We start from the raw sequence: 24,175 nt of genomic DNA, 5'->3' as shown, positions 1-24,175 counted from the left end.
GGGAGGGAAGCTGCACCAGCAGTGCAGTGGAGGAGGGGAGACACAGAGTGAGTGAGGGTAAGAGTGGCGTTTGGGTGAGTGATTTAGTATGCTGACGTGTGCGTGCATGCGGTTAGGCCTGCAAAGCTGACTTGTATGCATGTGTGTAGGCCACGGGTGCCCAAACTATTTGTCTTGGGAGTGGGGGTGCAAAGTATTATGTTTGCTATAGCGCCTGGGCGGAAAGAACAAAGCAGCTAGCAACTCCTTAGTCTTACATCTTTGCGAATAGTAAACGTGTAGAAATCTGCGAGATTTGCTTTTATAAGGTCGACAAATGCTGTATCTATTTATTTATCAGGGACAATGTACATTACTTGTTTATCAGGGACAATGTACATTAATTAACAGGGGTGGGAGATGTAGTTAAAAAAAAAGTAACAAGACACTTCAAGACATTTTAATTATACACAGTATCACAATATTTCATTTTTCTGATGAACTGGATCAGAAAGAAGTAGTGACTGGTATGGCCAAAATGTTATATCACACTATAATTTAATTTGTGATTGCTTACATACATAGTTACAAATTAAACCATTTTATATGCTTAAGTAAACCTGTTTTTGTAGGTTAACAGTGGCTTAATCTGGGATGTCCCATTATATAACAATGTAATAAGTAAAATTTAAATTTTGTAATTGTGCAAAACAGTGAAAGCAAAACTGTACATATGCATATGTACAGTTTTATGTAGATAAACACGTGCCATTATTGTCTGTAACAGTAAACGGCAAAAACCATGCTTCATGTTGCTTAACGTCTTAACTTCTACAAAAGTGAAGTTGGCTTCTTTTTGGTCAGCTTTTGTTTCAAATGTTCTGTTCCACTTTAAAAGGAGCTGCAGTCACATTCTGGCACATATACAGGCACCAGAATGCAACTGCTGCAGCATTTGAGGTGGGAGGGAAATTCTGAATAAGAAGGCAACTTCAGCTTTTTCAAATTTCTCAAATTATTATTATGATATGTGCATTCAACACACTCATGCTTCTGACCATCAGACAATGATGAAAACCGGAAACCATTAAAGTTATACAGCTATCAGCATGCTTGTTTTGCGCACAAGGTCCTGATTGTGAGACAGGTCAACGATAAACACAACTTTTATTCATTATTTCACAATGGATGTCTGAAGTCGTGTCATTTTGTTGACAATGTCTTGCCTATATTAGGAAGTTATGTTAAAAAAAAACATTTCTAGCCAGATCAATTTTGTCCCATGTACATTTTTCCCAGAATGTCACTGAAATTGATGACTACAGAATGATGACCTGACTTCAGAAGTCTATTATGCTTTTGTAATGAAAAAAAAAAGCAGTCAATCAGTGTTCTAACTAACAATATCCACATTATAATACTATATTGTCCACCCCTATTAATCAAAGCAAAAATGTTCCAGTGTTAGCCAACAGGCTAATTTACAACGGTGGTCCCTGATATTCCTAGCCTAAACAAACACCAAGGCAAATTGCTTTGAATTCAGTGAAAAGATATTCTTCACACCAGTGGCCACTAATTCTCTTAAACCTGTATCTGGCTCATAATTAGTGGCTACACATGTGCTGTTACATTTGCGTTGTGGTCTTTGATAACAGTGCCCCTCTAAAATTAAGCTATGCGTACTGCAAATTTGGAAGAGAAAAAAAAATAAAATTGTTAAAAAAAAGTTCTCACTGGGTTAGAGTGTTGGTGGGGGTGGGATGGGACAAACAGCCACAGTCCCATTTTGGGCAGCCCTGGTGTGTACAATGTTAAAAATCATGGCCTATGGTATATGAAGGCCATATGTAATTATAATCTGTATGTTTGCATTGGTTAGAAGGTTTAGTCCTGCTCTATATCTGCACGCACTGCTGCCCTGAATGTGTGCGAGGCTAACCTGTGTGAGTATTGCTGGGGTACAGAGGGGAGGAGACGGTGGTGGCGGTAGTGCTAGCGGGAGTGAAAGGCACGGAAAGCTGGGCGCTCAGCAGCTGCAGACGCTCCTTCTTCATAGTTAGAGTCCGGATCTGCTCCTCCAGCCGGCGGTTCTCCATTTGTAGCTGATGCAGGGACTTCAGCATACCCAGCACTGCAAACAAAAACATTTTTTTAAAAATCAGGATGTCAATCTCTGACCTCATGAGAAATCAATTTGACTATGGTTCTCAGCTCATCATAAAATCTCAAGTTTCATCTCATTTTGACTGGATTATTTTGGAAGGATTCAGATTTTTATATTTTTTTATTTTGAAAAGGACTGAATGCACAAATGTGACTAGAGGAATTCTTCTCACAATAGTCTTGAAATTTTTTGTTTTGACAGTAGCCAGAGAAGTTTATTTTGGCCAAAAAATGCTTCCATACTGTTGTTTAAGACATTCAACCATTATCATTAGGAACATTCAGAAATTAATGCATTTCAACAGGTACCTTCAGATCGATAAGTCACAATTTATTTATACATCTCTATAAACAAGCACACACAAATCAGACAGGCAAAGGCCCAGGAGACATTACCTGAATATTGCTTTTTAGATTAATTTGATAAACTGTTCTTCAATAAATCGACTAACTAACCGTTACTCCTTCCACTATTTCCTTTTACTTTGCCTCATCACAGTAGTATCATCAAAGCTTCATCTGTGTAACAACCAATTTCTTTTATGATGCGACAAAACAACAGAAGCTACGTCGTCTCTACACCTCCTGCGGTATGCTGCAGTCTGTCAGAATAACCATGTTTATATGAATGTTATAGGACACTCTTGTTTTTAGTTGACTTAACTGACTTTTCGTACTATATGCACCGACTACAACTCAACTACTTGTTGCAGTCCTACTGCATGTCCAACATCTGTACACCAAGCAAAACATCAGCTCAAACTGCCTGACACAGCTATTCAAAGGTATGGGTCAGATACATGGCTAACAGAAGCTCTGGGTCTCTGCTTTTTAATAAAAAGCCTGCTAAAAATGAGTGGTTTGCCTACACATTGAGCTTGGTGCTAAAACTAATAAGTACAAATACACAGATTTCCTTTCATTATTAGATGATATAATAGGAGGAGGTCATTAAACCTGCCAGCTTGCTAGTCATTTTAATTTTTTTTTCCCCTTTAAAGAGGAATTGCACTATTGTTTCTTAATCTGCAGAATTCAATAGTTGAGATGTAAACAACCATTCAGAGAGGTGTGATGTGAAACTGATCATTGTAAAGAAACTTAGACTCAAATTTCTTTACAGTGGTGGCTATTTTATTCACTACCCAAAATCACAAATGAACCAACACTGCCATCTGAGTTTTTATAAGTAATGTTGATGATGGTAAAACAGCATCTAGAGGAGAGAAAAAAATCTTTTGGGCACTATGTTGCTTACAATACCCTGCATGCACCCTATGAACTCTCTACGATGAAGGGTTTTTAAAAATTAATTTTAGGCCATTGTATTATATTATATATTATAACCATGTCATGTAATAACTTTCTGTGAGGGAGTCTGAGGTCAGGTGTCTGGTTCCCATCACCAACGCTGTATGAAATTCAGACATGGTAATTTTCTCTAAAACAGAGTTTTTCAAATCAAACCACCCTGAATGACTTTGCTTATATCTCAACCATTTAATTTGACCAACTTTTTGAGAATAATTAGTGGAAGTATGCTTTAACTTGCAGAAAGAACACTACTAAAAAACACAAACCAAAAGACATGTTTTTGAGTCTGTTGCAGTAATGAAACCAGCAGCACAGAAGTAAATTTTCCTTCCACAACCAGTAAAATAAGGCCCCTTTTCAGATGACCTGGTTTAATACCAGTTACATTCAAGCAAAACCAAATGTTAACAAAACTGCTAGAACCACAAAGTTGGTTTCAGATCAGCTGTAAAGGGCACCTTCTACACAACCAGCCCACCACTTCCTGTTGAGGCCCCTTCACCCTGCCTGTTACATATCCCCCCAGTAGCCGCCAGTATTTCCTCTCACACAAAACCAACAGCTGCTACTCATAAAGAAAAGCCTCTGAAGCTCCATGTTCTACAACTGACCTAGACTCAGATAGGCGCTCGCGAGCACAGGAGCAGCATTTTTTTTCTCTTCCCTCTCATATTAGAGAAATTACGTGAGGAAAAAAATCCTGACAAGTAACAGGGCTTATAATTACTGTGGTAAATGAAATTAATTACTTAATTGGTTAATGAAAAGAAGTTGCCTTGTATTAGAATAAGCCCTGGGACTGGATGCAATTACAGACTTCAAATGGCTGCGCAGTTAGTTTGATTGACAAGCGGTGTAATGGGCCTTTTTATGACTGAAGGTGTAAATACATAAAGAAGGGATGTATGGACTCAATTATGCTGTCGGAAATAAAGAATATCAGAAACCTTCAGAGGCAAGAGAAGAGACGTTTCAATAATATTTTGATAAGGCTAAAATGCATTAGATTTTGTGAGGTAAGAACTAAGAAACAAAAAAGATTAAAACGCCACAAGTAACGATTAATGAACAAAACAGTGGAATTAGTCATCACTATTTGTTACAACAGACATCATCTGCAGCAAATCTACATATGACCGCACACTCAAAAGTCAACAAAATCATTAAATAAACAGCAACAAAGCAGTATCAATTGTGTTTCTGCACGCATGTATATGGATTAGGGCTGTCACAATTAATTAAAACGTGACTTATAATAACCACAGTAAATATTTATCTTTTCAGTGAATCTGCAGAAGTTACCTGTCCTGAGAGCATGAAGTACTCTTTCGAATTTGCAATTTAACTACCACGATCACTTCAAACACAAGATTCTATTTGACACTGGGTGAAGGGCCACTTAAGTTCTGCTTTGAACAGAATTATTTTGAACTTCGGTCAGTTTCTTGCTCAAAGAGTGATGTGTGTTCTGGTCAGAATTCTAGGGCTATACTTTGTCTCTTCTTCAAGAAATTCTGAAACAATGTAAAAAGAAGGTGGTGTTTTTAAATAGTGCAAAAAAAACAAAGCAAAACAAAATGTTAAAAACCGAGAAGCTTAATATGTTTTGATACAATGTCAATGATGTGCTTGCATGGACAAACGTGCCTCAGCGTTTGTGTGGACACCCTTACCATCTTCCTGCGATCCCTGCTGGAGGAGAAACTGCTGGCCTTCGTTCCACTGTCTCTCTAGTAGCTGTTCGATGCTGGTGGCCACCGGAGGCAGCGAGTCAGTGCTGGAGCTGAGCCCTGGGACCAGGGGCCCTGACGGGTCATAGCGGATATGCAGTCCACTTAACGGCGAGCTTAGAGCAGAGGGGGAAGCACAAGCACACAATACTGTTACTATTTAATACACAAGATCAGGATAATGACTATGTACAAAGAGCACTGCAACCAAAAGGAGTCCTTGTGCACACAATGCATTAATTCATTCATTAAAATGCAGTAAGGTGACTTGTAATCAGACCGGGATTTGTGCCAAAGGCCAAATTCCAGCCTTGCTTCCTCCAACATGCCTGGAGGTGTGTTTGTAGTCTGCTGGAGGTTTCTATGGAGCTGAAAAGGCCCTGTTCTACAGATGGACCCACCTACCAGAAACTGTTTCACTACCTCTGATCTAGCATCACTTTATCGTTCAAACTGCTCTTTCACACTAGAAATGGCACCAATTCTTTAACCAGTATCAGGCTGACACAAGTGGAAAATCCTGGATTGCATATTAAAGAACAAAAAAAAAAAAAAAAAAAAACCCTACCTAATTTGACAATATATCTACACTGAAATTTCACAGAACTGCTTATCACCCAACATAATGTAAACAGAAGTAAAGTAGGACATATAGCCTAATGTTAAGAACACAACGACACAACGGTCTGTCAATTATTACACAGCTGTAATTATTTGAGCTTCCTACACCTCTTAGCTTACCTATCATATGTTTACCTGAGATCAAACAGAGCACAAACTGGCTGTGTTGATCAGCTGAGTTAAGGATAATACAAGAAATCAGAAAAATATTCCTTGAGAAGAGTCAAGTATTATGACAACAGCACTTTTAACTTCTGACTGTTGCCTTTGAAGGGTGGCAGTTATAACATTTATTTGACTTCTGTTTATTTATTTGACTTTTGCTCATATAAGACCTTTAAGGGACTGCGATGAGTAGTGTTTAATTATTTGATGCTTGTTATTAACAGCTATTAACAAAGTTATTAACAAAGGAAGCAATGTTTACTGGTTTGTGTGTTCCTTGGTAAAACCTTCAGAGGTAAGCAGTGAATTATGTAATGTTAATTGTTGTTAAAAACCCCTTTAGAGGGCAGTAGGGAATAATGTTCATCTATTTGACGTTTAATAACACGTTTAGAGGTCAGTGGTGAGAAATGTTTCGTTATTTGATGTTTGTTGACGTTATCTTTAGAGGGCAGAAGTGAGTAAAGCTCAATTATTTGAGCTCGAGCTGTCTCTGTGGTGAGTTGGGAGCTACTAAAAGTATAGACAGCTAGGACTGATGAGCCAATTTGGCGATTTTAGGCTTTAATAGCTACATAAAAGACTGAACTGTTAATAGCAAAATTGTATACAGCAATTAAACAGCAGCCAACATTTCATAATAATGAGTAGCTCGCCAAGTATGCCAAGTACTGTACAGCAATTTAACTCGAATGGTCTAATTTTATACACATTTGCACTGCAGGGCAATATAAGTTATTTTATATATTTTTTTGAGAGTTTATCTGAATGAATAAACAAACTGCAATTTAGTTCATTTCCTCTTGTAGTACAGCGTTTGAGCAGGGTGCTTTTTAAAGAAATATCTGATCAATGTCTGCATGAGCCGGTACCTAAGGTTTTGGTATCAGCATCAGACAAAGCTGTAACGAAGAGGTGAGTCTAGTGAAAAAGCGCCGATCTGGATGTTTGTCTGTGACACTATAAATCTCTGCACGCCCCTGTTTGGACAGACAGTGATCTGTGTTATTATGAATGCGTCAGGCTCTGAGCTCTCCATCAGGGGCTTCCCCAGCGCATGTGAATCCATCTCTGGGGTAATTAGGGCTGGGCATGGATCGGCACAGCGCGCTCATAAATCTCCACCAAGCAACCGGCAAGCCGTAATAGCCTCTGTGGCTGCTCCAGCGTGGATCAAAGAGATAAAACGCAAAATGTTCACAGTTCAAGCACAGGTGTTGACCGAGGTGGAGGGCTTTTCATGTCGTTTCTGGATTCTTGCCACTCCTGCTTGGCTGACAGGCATGGACATGTATGTGCAAACACTTTTTTCTCTTCTGTAATGGTCCTTGACAAATAGATCTGCACGCTAACAAGAAGCTACCACTTCTCTTAACAAAAAAAAAAAAGAAAGAAGCCATAAACAGAGCCACAAAAAGATTTATCTACGCATGCACACAACACATTGGCAAAAACTGACTTGAAGCTTTACGCACTTATAAATGAAAAAGCACCCTTCCAAATAAAACTAGTAGTATTAGTAAGCAGACCAAATGAAACTATCTAAAATAATTAAGCAAATACTGACCACCCCAATATGTTAAATTTAATTAACTTGATTTACATCAAAACATTGAAGGTGGGGAAGAAACACTATCTTCAGCATATATCTCTACGAACGCTCTCCGGTCTCAGGACTTAAAATGCAGACACTGGCTGAAAAACTACAAAAATGTCCAAAACAATATAAATTTAAATGTTATATTTACCAGAATTTCAAAAATAATCAAATTGTTATCTCGTAAAGTACATCAGCTATAAGTGTGGATTCTTTTCAACACCTGAACAGCTCAAACTGATGCTCCTGTCATCTCAAATCCTGCAAGAACTGCTTCGTAACGGTGGCCATAGGAGAAACAGCTGAGTGGTATAAAATCCTGCTGGCCATACGGTGAGTGAGCATGGGGCCAGGAAAAGGGGGAGAAAGTCAAAGAGAGAGAGCGAGAGAGTGAGAGCAAGAGAGCGAGAGCGAGAGAGCGAGAGCGAGAGAGAGAGCCCAGAGGAGGGGAGTCCAGCGCTGGAATGTAAATAAGGGCTTACCGTGGGGAGAGGTTTGCCTTTGGTGGGGTTCCTCTTCTGGGGAAGCCAAGCCCACCATCCCCCAGCTCCTGATCTGAAAGGTAAACATACAGCAGATGATAAGGAGTCACCGTTGCACAGATATGCTAGTGCAATAGCAATGGAGGATCCAGGGAAATGGGGTAAAAAAATTAATGAGGGAAAAAAAAAAAAAAAAAAAAACATCAACAAAACGGACGTCCCGGTCCGCTAAAGCCGTCGGAACTCCCTCGCAGAAATCCATCTTCAGGCTGAAGTGCTGTCTCTGGCAGCTCAAGCTGCACACTGACACCTCCTGAGTGTCAGTGAGACGCTTTCTCTCTCCCTCTCTCTCTTTCTCCACCCCTCCTCCCTCTCTCTCTTTCTCTCCCATGGAGGCTCCCGCTGGCCTTGCCTGCAGGCCCCATGCCAGACACCGCTTTTCATTTTCTGCAGTGAAAGTAATGAATCACATATGCGCTTAAAGCCAAGCACAACCCTCCCTCTCTCTCCCTCTCTCTCTCTCTCCCCACCCCCCTCCAGTCACTGCTAGCCAATCCTACCACCCCCCCCCCCCCCCCCCCCCCCACTTCCTTTTCTCTACACCCCTCCCCCTCCCTATTTTCCCTCCTTCTGCCTTCTTCCTTTTTTCAGTTAACACTTTCCAGGCCAGCACACCAAGCCTGGCCCCAGTGCTATTCCTCCTGACCTCCCCCAGCGGAAACACACTGGACCGAAAACGCTGGCCTGCACGGTCAAAGCATCAGGGAACACTTTAGCACACCCTGTGCATGTCTGTCCGAGCATTGTCCCCTCCAGAACAAAATTAACCAAGACCTCTTGCTAAGCTAACTGAAAAGAAGGCTGTAAATACGCACTGATCTGAAGAATTGCAGAATCTATTATAATATGCAGTGTTCAATAACTGCATTTTTTAGGTCAAAAAAAAAAAAAAAAAAAATCTAAAAAAAAACCCCAAAAACTAATGTATTGCTTATTTCATTGTCTATACTACCTAAGGTTTGTATACAGTTTCTGCAATCACTTATGAATAAAATAAGTAAATCGTGGTGAGATTTCATATGACTTCTCAGGTGTTTCCTTATGTGCACAGCAGTAAATTGAAAACATGGAGCCAGGGTACTAAAGTAGAAGTTAAAACATCTCTATCTTAGCCAAAAAAAAAAAAAAAAAAAAATTCTTGGTCAAATGGCGTTTTATTTTCTAAGTGAAAAATAATTTAGCATCCTCTGCAGAGAACATACTTTTCTACACAATTTGTATGTATTTGCTGAGTTTAACATATATGGAAACATTTTTTACACAGGCTACATTTACACAGGCTACATTTTTACACAGGCTACATTTACACAGGCTACATTTCTTTTTTCCCCCCAATATGTAAAATCTGCAAAATAAACAGTAAATGTGCATTAAAATGTCCGGAAGTGTGTTCCATCAAAATGTCCTGAGGATATTCTGTTCTGTCTCTGTACTTGTATGATATAAAATAGTCTATATTCATAAAACTAAACAAAAAAGGAAAGAGAAATTGTTTAACATTAAAGACTTCTCTGTAAATTTTGTATTTGTCATTTTGTATTTCTCAGAAGTGTTTTTATGGGTGTGATGTAGGGTTCAACTCCCCTGTACAGAACGATGGCAATACAACCTTATTTGCAGGATATTTTTCCGTTTGAATTGTGAATAGGCATTTCAGAATTTAATTTTGCTTCAATTTATTTTAAAAGTGCAATGAAATTCTGGCTTTTTTTTCCCTCAATACACATTTCATTTTTCTGAGATTCAATGAGTTACAACAGATAAAAAAAAGGAATCAGTGGTACCATACCTAAAAATTAATATAAAAAACTCTACAGTGATTATTCATCTGTTGGTTTCACACACAGCGCTATGCTAAATCCATTTAAACAGGATTAATGAGGCTCTCTTCGTATAGTTCTTTAAGTAGAACATCGACGACATTCTGAGAAAAGCGCTTTGTGACAATGTGATAATTTATCACAACAGCAATAAATACTGTCATACTGACCACACCTACCATTCAAACAACAAATCAGATTAAATTTGATTCCTAAACACATGTGCTAAGTATCTCCTGTTGTTCAGGCAGCACTGCCTATATAGAGCTGCTGAGTAGGACTGGATTTTGCAATGAGGAAGAGTGGTGGTTTTTTTTTTTTAAGGAGTCCTCCTTCTTCTATTGTTGGCTAAAAGACCCTTTGACCTTCCTTTGAGGAGGGGGGCATGACCGATCCATTAGTTCTCAAAGGCCATGTCCCTTTCCCCCCCACACTCCTAAAAATAAATGCTCCTAACAGGTTCTTGGCTTTGACATACAGTTCTAGTATGTTTCTTTAACCAATCTATTCAGACTCTGCCCACAAACACAATATTTCAAAGAGGCAGTTGTAAAAATAAATAAATATATAAAATCTCTTTCAACCTAAAGGTAAATTGCAGTAAATAATTTTTTTTCAAAATATAATTGTAATAAATTGGAATATTTATTTTGTATGTATGAAAGATCACTGCTAGGATCAAACCAGAGTAATTGAGCTAACATTTGCAAAAAATAACATTCAACCTAGTAAGCAAATTGAGGCTCGCTAAATAATGTTAAGTTTCCAGTACTAAAATGCTACATTAACGACTGTGTTGCAGTAACGAATCGAAAACAGGCAGAACGGAAACAATATGGATGAATCTGCTACCATGCAACATGTTCCACAGTTTCTCATTAGGTTGAATGAATAACTCACTCTAAATGTAGGTATTGTGATATAAACTGAGTCTGTTCTACAGTTTCTCATTAGGTTGAATGAATAACTCACTCTAAATGTAGGTATTGTGATATAAACTGAGTCTGTTCTACAGTTTCTCATTAGGTTGAATGAATAACTCACTCTAAATGTAGGTATTGTGATATAAACTAAGTCGGGTGAAACAATTTCTCATTAGGCTGAGTGATAACTCAATGTAGTTACTGTTATGTTAACTGTGAGCTCTAGTTTCCCCATTTTTTTTTTAAACAGCACTCTAAAGCTTGTCCAACCTGGCATCAGCAGCAACAAAACTATTTTTCTAGAAATGGTATGATGTTGCTCCACAGAACACTTTTTGGTCCCTTTTTATTTTTTAAGAAGTGTACTCTGCTTTTCTGCAGAGTCCCACAGTCAAGGCAGGGAAAGACTATGGGAGGGGTGAGAGTGACCCAAAGGTATGCCTGAGCCTTCTAACTTCAGGGTATCCCCACTGTGTCATTGCACAGTCACTGGCTAGATTAATGAAATGTTTGAGTGCTAACATGCTTCATTTAACAGGTATGCACACTTTCTACTCGTCTGTCCTGTGGAGTTTTGTTCTCTCTCTCCCACTCTCTCTGAGATTTGGGGAGGGGGGATGTGAGGGGTTCCGCTGACCACACATTCCACGGGCACAGGCGCGCAAGGAGAATGCAGAGAAGAGAAATAGGAGACGGAGAAAATGAGGAAAGATTTCAGATAGTGGACTCCATGCTAGAGGGACGCAGGCAACTGGACAGTTCCTACCTTAAACCTTCGTGTTTATTAGGGCCGCTTTGGCATTGCTTCTAGTAGGACTCACTTTATTTGATTCATTTCACTTAATTAAGCAAAACTAAAAAAATTAAGAATTAAAAATGTCTGTTTGACAGCCTTAAACAATATATATATGGGACTTTGGATAACAGACACTTTTACATGTTCACCTGGCACAAACAGCTTAAGATTTAAAAAAAAAAAAAAGAAAATTAATTTTAATTAAATTAAATTAATTAATAACAATAAAAACTTGCTAATATGGTTCAGAAGAAACCAGCCACAAAAATGTAGCTATTATTTAATCATAATCAGTTAGTAAAGCTCTGTTCAACTGAAACTACCACAGTCTGTGTTTCACATTATACGCTTACATCAGTCAATTTGAGCTGTTAGCAGAATTTATAGCTCCTTATAGTCATTGGTGACAAAATATTCATACTGGTCAGATGAGTAAAACACACTGTATGAAAAGAGTGATTAAACTGTATGTGCCTCACCTGCTGGAGAATTCTCAGATTGGGCGATGAGGGCAGCCATGGCAGAGGTTGGGTTCAGCCGGTTTCCAAACATATGGGAAGGTGCCATGTTAAAAGGTCCTGGTAATGAGTTTGACTGTGGCTGAAAGAGAGAAAAAGGAATTAGGGCCTTAACTACTATTTATATTAATTAGTTATATTATCAAAAAATTCACCAATTAGTGGTAAGTAATGATTGTATTTATTTATTTATAGGCAAAAATTGGACAGTTGGAAAGTGTAGCTACAAGGATTTCTCTCTCTCTCTCACACACACACACACATATATATATATACACACACACACACACACACACACACACACACTACAAAATTTTATATTTTCTGTATGCTGCCTACTATATATATTTTATTTAATTTTCTTGCTTTAAAAAATCAGCTTTTAAAATATTTGTTAACATATTATGAGAAAAATATAATCTAGCCAGGTTTTTAAAAAGACTTTAATTTAATAAAATATAAAACAATCAGACAAGAAAACAGTAGAATTTGAATTTTGCAAACTGTCAACACATTCTTTAAGAAGGTAAATTGTAATCAATATACATTTTTTATAGAGTTCATTCAAGTTATACTGACAGCTTTAGCACACACATCATGTAAATTGTGTGTGTGTGTGTGTGTGTGTGAGTGAGAGGAGAGCGAGAGCGAGAGAGAGAGAGAGCGAGAGAGAGGTGTGCGCGTTTGGATATATGTGCGGGGGGTGTGGGGGTGTGGGAGGTGTATTAGTTTAATAAAGCACCATGCTAGCTGTATTTCCTGTAAGCTCGGAGGACTGCCTGAGCCTCAGCAGACAACAGCAGCAACACAGACCATGTGCTTCTAATGCTAATTATTTAATCCAATTAAACCATTTCCCTAATTGGAGGGAGGGGTGCAGAAGCAAGACAAAATGTCAAAGCATCTTTATAATGCAACTGAGAACTAACTTCCTAGAAATCAAGATATTAATTTTCTATTAAAATACTATGTAAAATACTATTGCATAAATAATAAGGGTGTAATGAGGCACAGATTTCATGACTATGTGCACTTCACTTTTTTCCTTAACATATACACTTGATACACAAGTATCTAATTCTTGTGCTTGTCTCTTTTAGGAATATAATCGAGTGATTAACATAAATTGTATTGGTTTCCACTGTTATGTCAGCATATTGGATATACCATTTTTAAGAGTATATAATCAGAATGCATTCAACGCATTCAGACCAGCTTGTAACCAAAAAAAGAGAGAAAAAAAAAGAATATAAATATGCACAGCATAGCGCTTAATAAATACATATTTATTAATGAAAAATATATAATTTAAAAACATGGTTAAAATGATATTATTTCATATTTATGTGCACATTCCAATCTAACGTCCAGTCATTTCTGAGTTTGCAGGGAAGGATAATTTAATAAAATTGATAAAAACATTTTTACATTTTACTTAAACCTAGAAATCCAGTAGAATTTTATTCAACTGTAGTTTGAAATACTTATTAGAGAGCTGTGTTTGCTATCTTCATCTCGTCCTTACATTCCTTGCTGACTCTGTAACACTGATCCTTCATTCTTTTCCTGTTAGAAACGCTCTCCCCTTCTAACACTCGCTCTCTCCAGGCCAGCGTCCGGGCCTTTGGCCAAATATGTCAAGAAAAGCCCAGCAGATTATGAATGGAAACCATCGGAATCCAAATTTGTTGCATAATCCGCTCTGGTAAAGATGCCTTCACTGTGCCTTGATTTATACTATTGTAGCTTGGTTTTGTTTCATTTTCCTCCAGACAAAAAAAGAAAAAAAGAAAAAAAATCTATTAAAAAAAAAATCTATTATCTATTATTAAACAGGGTTTCTTTATTAACTTGAGGGGGACCATCAGAAGCATAACTAAATTTATTTATGCAGGAAATGTTTCATTCAAAAATGCTGCATCTCCATTAGTCACAACTTTGGATATAAACACATTTTTGGAAAGAGTAACACCTAAAATGTATAAAGCACAACTGGTTTATTCTTCTATTAAAGGTAGAATTATTCATAATAGAGCACTGGTATTTATTGCATCCATGAAGTTAACTCCTAACAATGTAAAAAGGAAATTCTTGAAAGTGGTCTAAAGCATTTTGGGAAGAATGGAGGAAAAAAAAGTTTTTTTTACATTCTCTAAAAACACACAAAATTCTGTCAAATTCTAAAGGGAGAAAATAGTTAACATTGGTATCTTTGTCCATATCCTTGTAACAAAAAGACAAATAACATACTAGGCATATTTGTGCTTGTTCTGTTTTCCTGTTGTATCGCTTTAGAAATGTTCAGAAATGGCTCCACTGATGACGATTCTAATGACTATTCATTAGAATATATCAATTAGGAATTATCACTGAACTGATATTTACACATTTTTGTCTCAAACGGAGGCAAACACTCTGCCTTCACACATAAGCAGATATCCATTTTAGGATGCATGATATCTGAAACATACTTGTATGAGCAAATATTTGCTTTAAAACAATATTGCACACACTGTTAGATATGACTGATATCTCAAAGCAATATTTGATGTGCATCAGTCTACAGTTCCTATATCTGTATATCCCTATATATTGTCCAGAAAAAAAGAAAGAAAACAAAACCCAATTTCCTTTAGCTTTTTGAGGTCTGAGGTACCTACATTATTTACCTTCTGTGTCCACATTATAACCTTTAAAAGGTCTTCAGCACCTAAGCACACTTTTCAGACCCATTCAGCTCAGCACTGTTTTTACTACCAAAATTACCATCTATCTTTAGAAAATACAAACATATAGTGAAAAAAGCTACAAATTTCTTATTTTCCAAAAAAAAAGTCCATTATCTTGAGACAGCAAAGTTTGATTCCAGATTTATCCTGGATGCCTTCAGCAATTATTCTATTCCATCTCCAGCACACCTGATTTAACATAATTAAGTACTGATTAGATAAACCAGTTATTGGATGATAACTACAAATAATACTAACTTAAACACATTGAGAGACATGAAATTAATACTTATTGCATTAATATGATTTGTATTCATTGTAATAAGTGTTTTTCTCTGCAAATAAACACTTACTGCCAAGATTAAAAATAGATCAAATTTTTCAGACTTTTGCTTTGTAATGCACAATGTCATCAAAATCCTACCATTGGCAGACTTTGCCTACATTTCAAACTGATGTTTGTTTGTATTTATTGTACTCTGGAAAAGCAGAATGTACAGATGATAATGGGTTACTGCACTAAAGTAACTGCATTTTACTGCATTTGCAACTCCTTTACAAATAAATGTTATATTTTGCTCCAAGTTAATTCAAGTGGTTAACATTTCAATATTTTAAAAATGTTTATATTTCAGTATTAGTATATATCAGATACTGGCATTGTTCTACAATTCCCATATCGGTCATCTCCACCACAAACACTGAAGCATTAAGCAACAGTGTATGGCTACAACTGTATGGCTAAATTATCACATGCTTGTCGCAAACCATGTTACGTAATAAGGCACCCTTTATCTGGGTAGTCTCCTACAGATTATTTACAATTCCTCAAATTACAAATAAACTACCTGATAAACTGCAGCTAAATTTTCACAACATTAGGACTGGAAGTGTTATGTTTAGGATTAGGTTTATGTTTTGGGTGGAAGATTTACAGAATCTATTACATTCAAGTTCAGGTTCAGCTGCATTTAAAAGATATTTAGCTGAAGGAGCGTACACTGAGCATTACAGTGGAATTTCAAAATGTCCTACTAAGTAGTCAATAAATTACTTGCTTATACAGTTTGACACTGTATGACATACTGTTATCTACAAACATGGATAAAAGTACATCACAAAACTAAGAAGAGCAGCAGCAGTGTGTTTTGAAACCTGAATTTTGTGCATACTTAGAAAACGTCCATTAGCTTCATTAGGGACAAAACAAAAAAAAAATTAAGACACCAGTTATGTTTACAGTCAAGGTGAGGCAGTTCACAATGTAAAAATAAAAAGAGGATTTGTGGCTCATTTTCCCACGTTTACCACGTTCTTTCCCCTCTCGTGCACTTTTGTCACGTTTTTCATTCCATTTCATCTTGTTATAAAGCATAGTGCTCTCTCGCTCCAGCTACCCAGCCCCGCCCCTCTGCCATTCTTTCAGCCAGTGTGAGGAGCAAAGGGGCGACCGTGGGGATGAAACGAAGTGTGAACAGAGCCCCTCGTCTCCCAGTGCAGCCCCCTCTGTCCAGCCTGTCAGCTCCCATCGCGTCAGAGTGCCGAGCTCAAAACCCGCACAGGGCCAGCCAGCCAGCCGGATTGTTCTAGGCTCACTGCTCTTTGGGCCATTGTGGGAGGCCAAGGTGTGCTCAACATGTGCGCTAGGGGTCAAAGGTCAACACTGCTCCTTCACCCACTAAAACATCTCCCGTCTTTCCATTCCCACCCACACCCATATAGCGCACCAGGAAGGAGCGATCTGAACTTGGAGGTTTATCCAGGTTTATTTCTACATTTTAAATGTGATCAGATCAGAATAATATTCGGTTTCATTTTATTTAGATTGTTTGTACAGTATATATTTAAGTATATATTAAAAGTAACTTCCTGCTGAATGTGAAAAATTGTTAAATCTAACCTTAAACCTAAAGAATATATCATTGCAGTCAAAACAAAAAGGAAAATCTCCCTTTCATTTGGTGGATTTTTAAATTAAAATTTCCAGCTGATTTGTCAAAATTTCATAACACTCTAATCAATAGAAATAGTCCAAACAGACTTGCTTACAGTGAAAGTTTTTTAAAGTTGCTTTTTAAACTGTCTAATATTAAAATAACCTATAATTACAGTGTGTAAAAAATTCATAATGAACAGATCGACAGAAATGCTTCAAAAGGATTTAGCACAAAATCTTTAAAAAAAAAATTTGACAGTTACTTATGTAACTTTTTTGGATATTCAAGGTTTTGTTACAACAGTTAACGACTCGTTACTTGTTTGGGCTAAAGTAAATATTTAATATTTACTATGTTTATTTTATAATTCAAAAAAAAAAAAAAAAAAAAAAAACAGTTTCGTGTATTTTTTTCATTGTTTGTACAACCTGTTACTCCAGGAATGTACATTTTTAAAATAAGTAAACGAACTTGCTGATACCACACACACACACACACACACACACACACAGGCTTACAGCCTGGGCTAACAGAACACTACCCTGTATGCACGCACATACAGAATCCTGTGTAGCCATACAGTGGGACGCTAATGGGGGTGGGGGTGGGGTGGGGTGGGGTTGGGGGGACAGTCGGACCCCCAAGGGCCCTTCAGCGTTAAGGCCATCAGTGGCCTCTGCTTCATCTCCTAATGCCAGGCCACCCTGCCTACAGCGATGGCAGCGGCCACGCAAACAAAAAACCCGTTGCTAGGAAACGGCTCTCAGGTCAAGACAAAGAGGCTGGGGATCAGAGAGCAGACGAGCTGGTGCTCCGTCAGTAAACAAAAAAATGCAGAAGGCCCATCTGGAATGAGCGTGTGTTATGCTAAAGAGTGAAATTTCCCGACTGTGGCAAACAAAGTGCGTACAACATGATGAGTTAGCAAAACACAACCAAGAAACATAGAGGAAAAATAAAAATGAAAAATGTCCTATTATTCTTACCATATTTCTTTGAAAAAACTAATTGCTGATGGCTAAGACATAACATTGTTTTAGAGCACCATTAACATGTTCATGTCTAAATAGTCATATGTAAAACAACTTGCATATTATGTTGACTTTGCAAAATATGCAAAATATGATATTTTCTACCAGGAGCACAATGGAATTTTTATTTATATTATTTATATTTATATGCACAAATAAATACATAAGGTGAATAATGCAAAATAAGTTAAGCACGTTAGCCTTGCATCATAATACTAAATAGCCAGTCACCTCTTCTTTTGATGAAAATCTTTGATTCATGTTACTTAATCAAGCAACTCATTTATGTAGAATGTAAGTTTGATTGGCCAGTTTGGCCAATCAAAGCGAAAATAGTAATTTAATGTAGGGACTTTGGCTAATACAACATACTGGAAATGTGCTAGTGTTTGTTTATACCACACTGATCTTTGGGCTATAAAATCGGTCATCGGCCAACTGCAAAAAGAAATCTGAATCTTTCAGAAAAATTCAGGCTAGCTGAAGTAAAAGCAGTCAATCAATCAAACACAAGTTCTGAAGACGAGAAAAAAAACCCCACAAATTAAAATAAAATACATTCAAAAGCAAAAAAAAAAACTTCATTCTTGACTTTCTCTTTCCTTCCAAAGCTGCTAATAAGACTGTTTTTTTCCTCACGGCCAGAGCACAAGTCATGGCTTTTATTTGGCCTCGCTGTCAGTGTGCAGCTTCACTCCGGCTGCGTGACGCAAACACAGCTTCAATTATGTCACCGATCACCCATTGACCAAGCGCATTTATATAAACAGCCTAGTCATAAACACCCTGAATTTCTCACAAGTGTGTCTGCTAGCATTAAAAAATGAGCCTCAAAACGATACAAACTAACCTTCTCACTATATTATTCGGCCAAGGAGAATCAGCGTCGTTGATATGCTGGTATGTTAGTGTGTATGTAGAACATGCTGTACAGATCTAGTGCAGCTACCAGGGTTATTCACAGAAATGTACATATAAAACAGAAAAAAGCTATGAAGAAAAATACAGAAATAAATGGATAAATTACAAAAGGTTGCACCCGTGCTCTCCAAAAGATAATCAGTATTTGCGCCATTAAGGGGCTCCTACTGTAAAGGTAAGCATAATTTCATATAATTGGATAATTGTGTGTGTAAACCAGCACCAGAAAGCTGTATAAGCTGAAAGTCCAGCTAATTAGTGCTAATAATATGACTCCTGAACTCTGCAGTACAGATGTGTGATACGGCCGAAATACAGGATTACAATGCTTCATTTTCACAATACATGATGTGTCATCATACTTACTTTTTCTGACTTCTGATCAGTCAGAACAGATAAAAAGGTGTAAAATAAAAAAAAAATCTATGAAAAACATCATTTTTATGTAAAATTTCATTCAAAATTTCATTCATTTTCTAAATCAAATTAAACAAAACTAATTTTGTTCTCTTGGTAGTGAAACATGCAGTTGATCATTGAGCACTGACCATGATATGCTCAGACAAGTGTCACTATGACGTAATACGATAACGATAAATTGTGTCATATCGCCAAGCACTACTTAGAACATCAAAAAAATCTTAAAGCATTAGTCGTGACTTCTTTTTCCAGCTGAATATTAACAAAGGTTCTCCAATCATAGAAATACTAGTTTCCAACCATATGAATCAAAACTACTGCAGCCACATAAAAAAGAAGCCTAAAAAAGGGCCAATCACAGTAATGGCCAAATATGAGCACATTTGTGATATAATAGGCAAACCATCAGACAAAGTATGGACACTTCTATAAGGCACATGAATAAGTAGCTGGTCTGTCTATTATACTCAGAGCAGCTCCAGTTCTAAGAACATTATGGACCTTTCATCAAACTGGATCATTCATCAAGAAAAGCAGTGTCTTGCTCTCACCACACCCTCTGCATTTCACTGCACTAAGGTCTATGCTTTGTGCTCAATACAATAGATAACGCATTTTTAAACAGTAGCTCTGTTGTAACTGATTTTCAAATCTTATGCTGAAAAGGATGGTTCAAGCCATGAATACTAAAATCAAATCATACAGCCACCAACAAGCAGCCAGCAATGTCATACTAACCACTGGCTAGAGGCTTAGTAAAGTTTGCTTGTGTTATTAAGATCAGCTCTTTAAAATTTCTGACACCATTTTGACACACAATGCTGAGGTTAATAATGGGGTAGTCTCCACATGTGTTTTTTTTATAGCTGTTTTTGCAGCCAGCACACCAGCTGTCTCAACACCTAATTACTTGTTTTCTTGTTTTCATAAATCAATTTATTAGATTGCTTTGTTCTGTTTAAAAAGCTTATTTTTTAAATGTCTTTCATTGCCTTTTAAATTGCTAGTTTTAGACGCCTCCAAACTGGTGTTCATTAAGCACTTAGGACTTTTTGTGCACCTGCTTTGCATATAAACACTGCTGTATGTTGGAAAGTACTACCAGAACGTCGACAGTCTAGTGATATTTCTCATAAAACTGGTCCAACTGTAAATCAAGAGGTGATTGATCCACAGTTACTTCTTATCTATATTTGTGGTTAATTTAACATGCAATGTCTTCAGTCTAGCTCCTGAGGTCCCAGCCAATGGGAGAGCTCACCTGGCTTATCTACTTAGATACCTCAGAAAAAACTATTCTGACTGGATGATTTTTTTATTGAGTCTTTCAGTAATTAAACTTTATTTACAACCAAAATTATACTAAGAGTAACAATACAATACTTGCAGATACAACAAGCCTGCTTATTCTACTAAATAAAAACTAACTAAACATTAAAGACACGTATTATGGTCCCATAGAGGGATTAGGAGAAGTTATTTAAGAACTTTTATTTTTATAAGTGTCTCAAGTCATTTTTTTCTGTCTTGAATGTCATTCCATTGTATACTTTGAAATAATGGGGGGATGGGATGTGCTTCTTGATCTTGAAATCTAAACTGTTTGAGTTTTTGTGCTGTGTTTATATACTTACGAGTGTGAAGGTGGTGCTGGTGAAGGGGGCTGGTGGGGGCAAGGATGACAGGCTGGGCATTGTGGTGACTGCAGACTGCTGAGTGGGCAGTTCTGAGCTGGACACAGACAAACTGCCCCCGAGCACTGCGCTGGGCAATGGGCCGGCTACATCACTGCTGCTGGAGTAAGTAGCTGCAAAATAAATAGGGAAAGTATTTAAAAAACTTGAAATACATTCAGAGCTGAAACCTAAACAACTAAACAGCAATGCATAGTGCATGTTATATAGTGTGGAATTGTCACCCTTAACATTAAAACTGATGCGTGACAGGGCTGCACAATATATGGTCTGATAATTGTTACCGCAATATTGGCCTTTGCAATAGCGATATTCCAGTAGGGTACACTATGCAAACTGGCTCGGCTTTGATGAACTAAGGTATTGATGAAATCAAGCCAATTAAATTACTGTTAGCAAAATAATGTAGGCTGATCTTAATGTGATACGGTTTCTCCCAAGCATTTAACACTTTCACACTTGCAACAGAAATCAATGAAATCGTAATATTGCTATTTTGCCAATGACAAGCACTATTGTGAAGTGACATGCAACAATATACTGGGTAACACAGCGGTTGAGGCATTTTGTGCTGAAATCACCACCACCCTCCTTCTATCTATACCTCTCTGTCTGTCCCCGTGTTGAACTTTGAGGACTGTAGCCAGTCCATCCTGGGCCTCTCATTACAGCAGATACAGGCAGGACACAAAGCAGACCTCAATGTACACACACGCACACACACACGGCCTGCCACTGACCCAGAAAGCAGCGTTTAGAATCTGATGACTCACTATGAGCTCTATAGGTGCAGGAGCAGGGGGAGGGGCTATTTACATTCATGTGACAGCCCATCACACACACTCACTGTTTGTTGGTGTTGTTTTACTGAATCCCCCCACCCCCTTTCTCCCTCTTCACCCACCCCCACAAATATAACCCCAACTGATGGCCCAGGCTGACCCTCGGAGGAGCAAGAGAGGCCCCCTTTGGCCCACAAAAGAATGAATGGCTTGCAGCAGTGAACATTCACTACATGAACAAGGCCACATTGTTAAACAGAGAGGTACCACGTGAACTCAAGCATCAAGCATGAACTATAGCATCAAGCACCAGCCCATCTAGACGCATCCAGAGAAAAATGTAAACTTTGTTGTTATTTTTCCCCTTAGCCAATGTGCCATTTAAAACATGCGTACCAAAAACTTTTTTTTTTAATCTAAATGTTTAAAAATCTTAATGTCAAAAGGATCATGTTTTAGATCATCCTAAAGGAGTACTCCAGACAAAACCTAAACAAAAGTAACGATTATTACACCTGCTGTAAACACGCTTACTCTCCATTTACAGTAGTGCCACAAAACACAAAAGAAGGAAATTTTCCTTCTGATGATGCATCCTGAAGGTGTGCTTTTCCCATCCCCACTTGCTGTTAGGGGTGTAACACGGTTTAGTTCACACTACGGTTTGGACATTCCGTAAAAGGTTGGTGCAACTCCCAAATGCAAAAAGCTAGGTTTCTTTTCATTTATTTTGAATACACAGTAGTTCAAGTTAAAGGTTGTTCCACCTATTGTCAAATGGCCCCTCTGAAGTAGCTGGTACAGCCTGTGGTGTATTAAGCAGCATAAACAGTCAACACACACACACACACACACACACACACACGTATAGACCATATTTTTATATAGGGTTGGGGAAAAAGGCAGCAGGATTATAGCAACAGCTATAAAATTGAAAAGCATCTCATGTTATAAACGTACAAAGCAAATAGAATAACAAAAAAATAAATCTTGTGCATTAGGAGCAGTGTTTCAAAAGGATAAAACTGATGCTAGTAGGGAGGGACAGCGGGTATGACCAGGCAGAATTTTGCAATTTAGCATTTCAGTCTCCATTGCTGTCATAGTTTACTGAGAACCCAAAATTTTCCCACACAGCTGAAAAGCAGCTGGGTCTTCGAGCTCATGTGTCATCTGCACTTAGTATAGTTTGATTCACTCAGTCAGATGTCAGTCAGCTTGAGCTAAGTTTAGCATGGCATATTGCTACCATGCTAATACGTATCATCACATTCCTACTAGCTGGCAAACGCAGTGGGAAGCCATATAGCCAATGTTAGTGCTAAGAAGCCTTTACAGCACTAGCAGTGATGGCTGTGTGGTGGTGACATCGTTTGCAGCAGCTTCACATATAATGTAGGGGTCCTTTTGTTAGAGCAAGTCATATTAATTTAAATTGATTTATTATATTTAGGCTTTTCATACTGATTTATTATATTTATAACATAACTGGGGACTTTTTTGTCCTTGTACTTGTGGTTTCACTGTCAAAAATGTTGTACATGGTGGGCATTTTGCCCTTTGCTCCTGAGCAAAGTAATAGCAAAATCCTATGTACAAAAACTTGAAATCAAATTCCCTTTTTTCTTTTGACTTACAATATCAAATCAGTAGCCATTCATCACATGAACTTGTTTTAAAAATATAATTTAATAAAATCAGGTCTCACTCAATGCATGAACAACTAATCTTCAAATAATCAATTTAATTTGGAAATCTGGTTAATAACTTAACATTTACCCAAAAAAAAAAAAAAAGGTCATCCAAAGCGGCATTTGATTAGAGTTTACAAGATGCAGGGGGCCAAACAAAGCAAGGACACACAGCTCCCTGCTATCTGATGAGGATCGAAGTGGCCGATCGACTAGGTCTTAAGATCTCCTGCAAAAAAACAAATACCTTTATCAAATCAGGAGAGAGAGGGGAAATTTCAAATTAGATTAAGCAGCATTTCAAGTCAAGCTGCCATCCCCCCATTGCAGAAAATCCATGCAGGTTCAGAGAGAGGTTAATGACGAAGCCCAAGTCCTGATAAGAAACCTCACAACTTGCTTAGAGTATTTCCCCGACTCAACATACAAAAGTCAAATATATGGGGCATTGAGTGGGTCTTTTATTTGAATAAATGTGATGGAACTGAACTTGTGACCCAGTGAATGGCTGCTGATTGACATTCTGTATGAACAGGACAAATGAGATGTGATAGTTCTAGTAGATACTAGTTAAATTCAATACGACAATGTCGAAGTCGATACACATTTTTTTGGTTCTCTGCAATATAAAGAAAAAAATTTTTTACACATTAAAAATTGATTCTTGATTCTACAATTTTTTTTATTAAAAAACAAAAAAGACTGGCTACACCCAGATGTCAATGGTCACTGACAGTGGTTCCCATGAAAGACAGTAAAATAAAGATACTCAGAAGAGTGTGAGGGGGATACTGGTGGT

General features: G+C 37.6%; 1 protein-coding gene across 5 annotated transcripts in view; it reads right to left on the bottom strand.

Annotated features, from left to right (window-relative positions):
* The window catches only part of mllt10 (MLLT10 histone lysine methyltransferase DOT1L cofactor), an 84,430-nt gene that overhangs the window by 7,731 nt on the left and 52,524 nt on the right, over positions 1–24,175 (bottom strand). For all 5 annotated transcript variants that reach the window (XM_017718058.2, XM_017718066.2, XM_017718074.2 and 2 more), the window contains 5 exons: positions 20,844–21,016; positions 12,133–12,253; positions 8,055–8,127; positions 5,133–5,305; positions 1,922–2,113 (listed from right to left, as the gene is read on the bottom strand). In XM_017718058.2, coding sequence (XP_017573547.2) covers positions 1,922–2,113; positions 5,133–5,305; positions 8,055–8,127; positions 12,133–12,253; positions 20,844–21,016 — 732 coding nt within the window. The remainder of the gene's footprint in view (positions 1–1,921; positions 2,114–5,132; positions 5,306–8,054; positions 8,128–12,132; positions 12,254–20,843; positions 21,017–24,175) is intronic.

The sequence above is a fragment of the Pygocentrus nattereri genome, chromosome 24, assembly GCF_015220715.1.
Source record: "Pygocentrus nattereri isolate fPygNat1 chromosome 24, fPygNat1.pri, whole genome shotgun sequence".
In the NCBI taxonomy this organism is placed as follows: Eukaryota; Metazoa; Chordata; class Actinopteri; order Characiformes; family Serrasalmidae; genus Pygocentrus; species Pygocentrus nattereri.
Note: the sequence above shows the minus strand (reverse complement) of the source record. Positions and strands in the feature narration are given on the sequence as shown.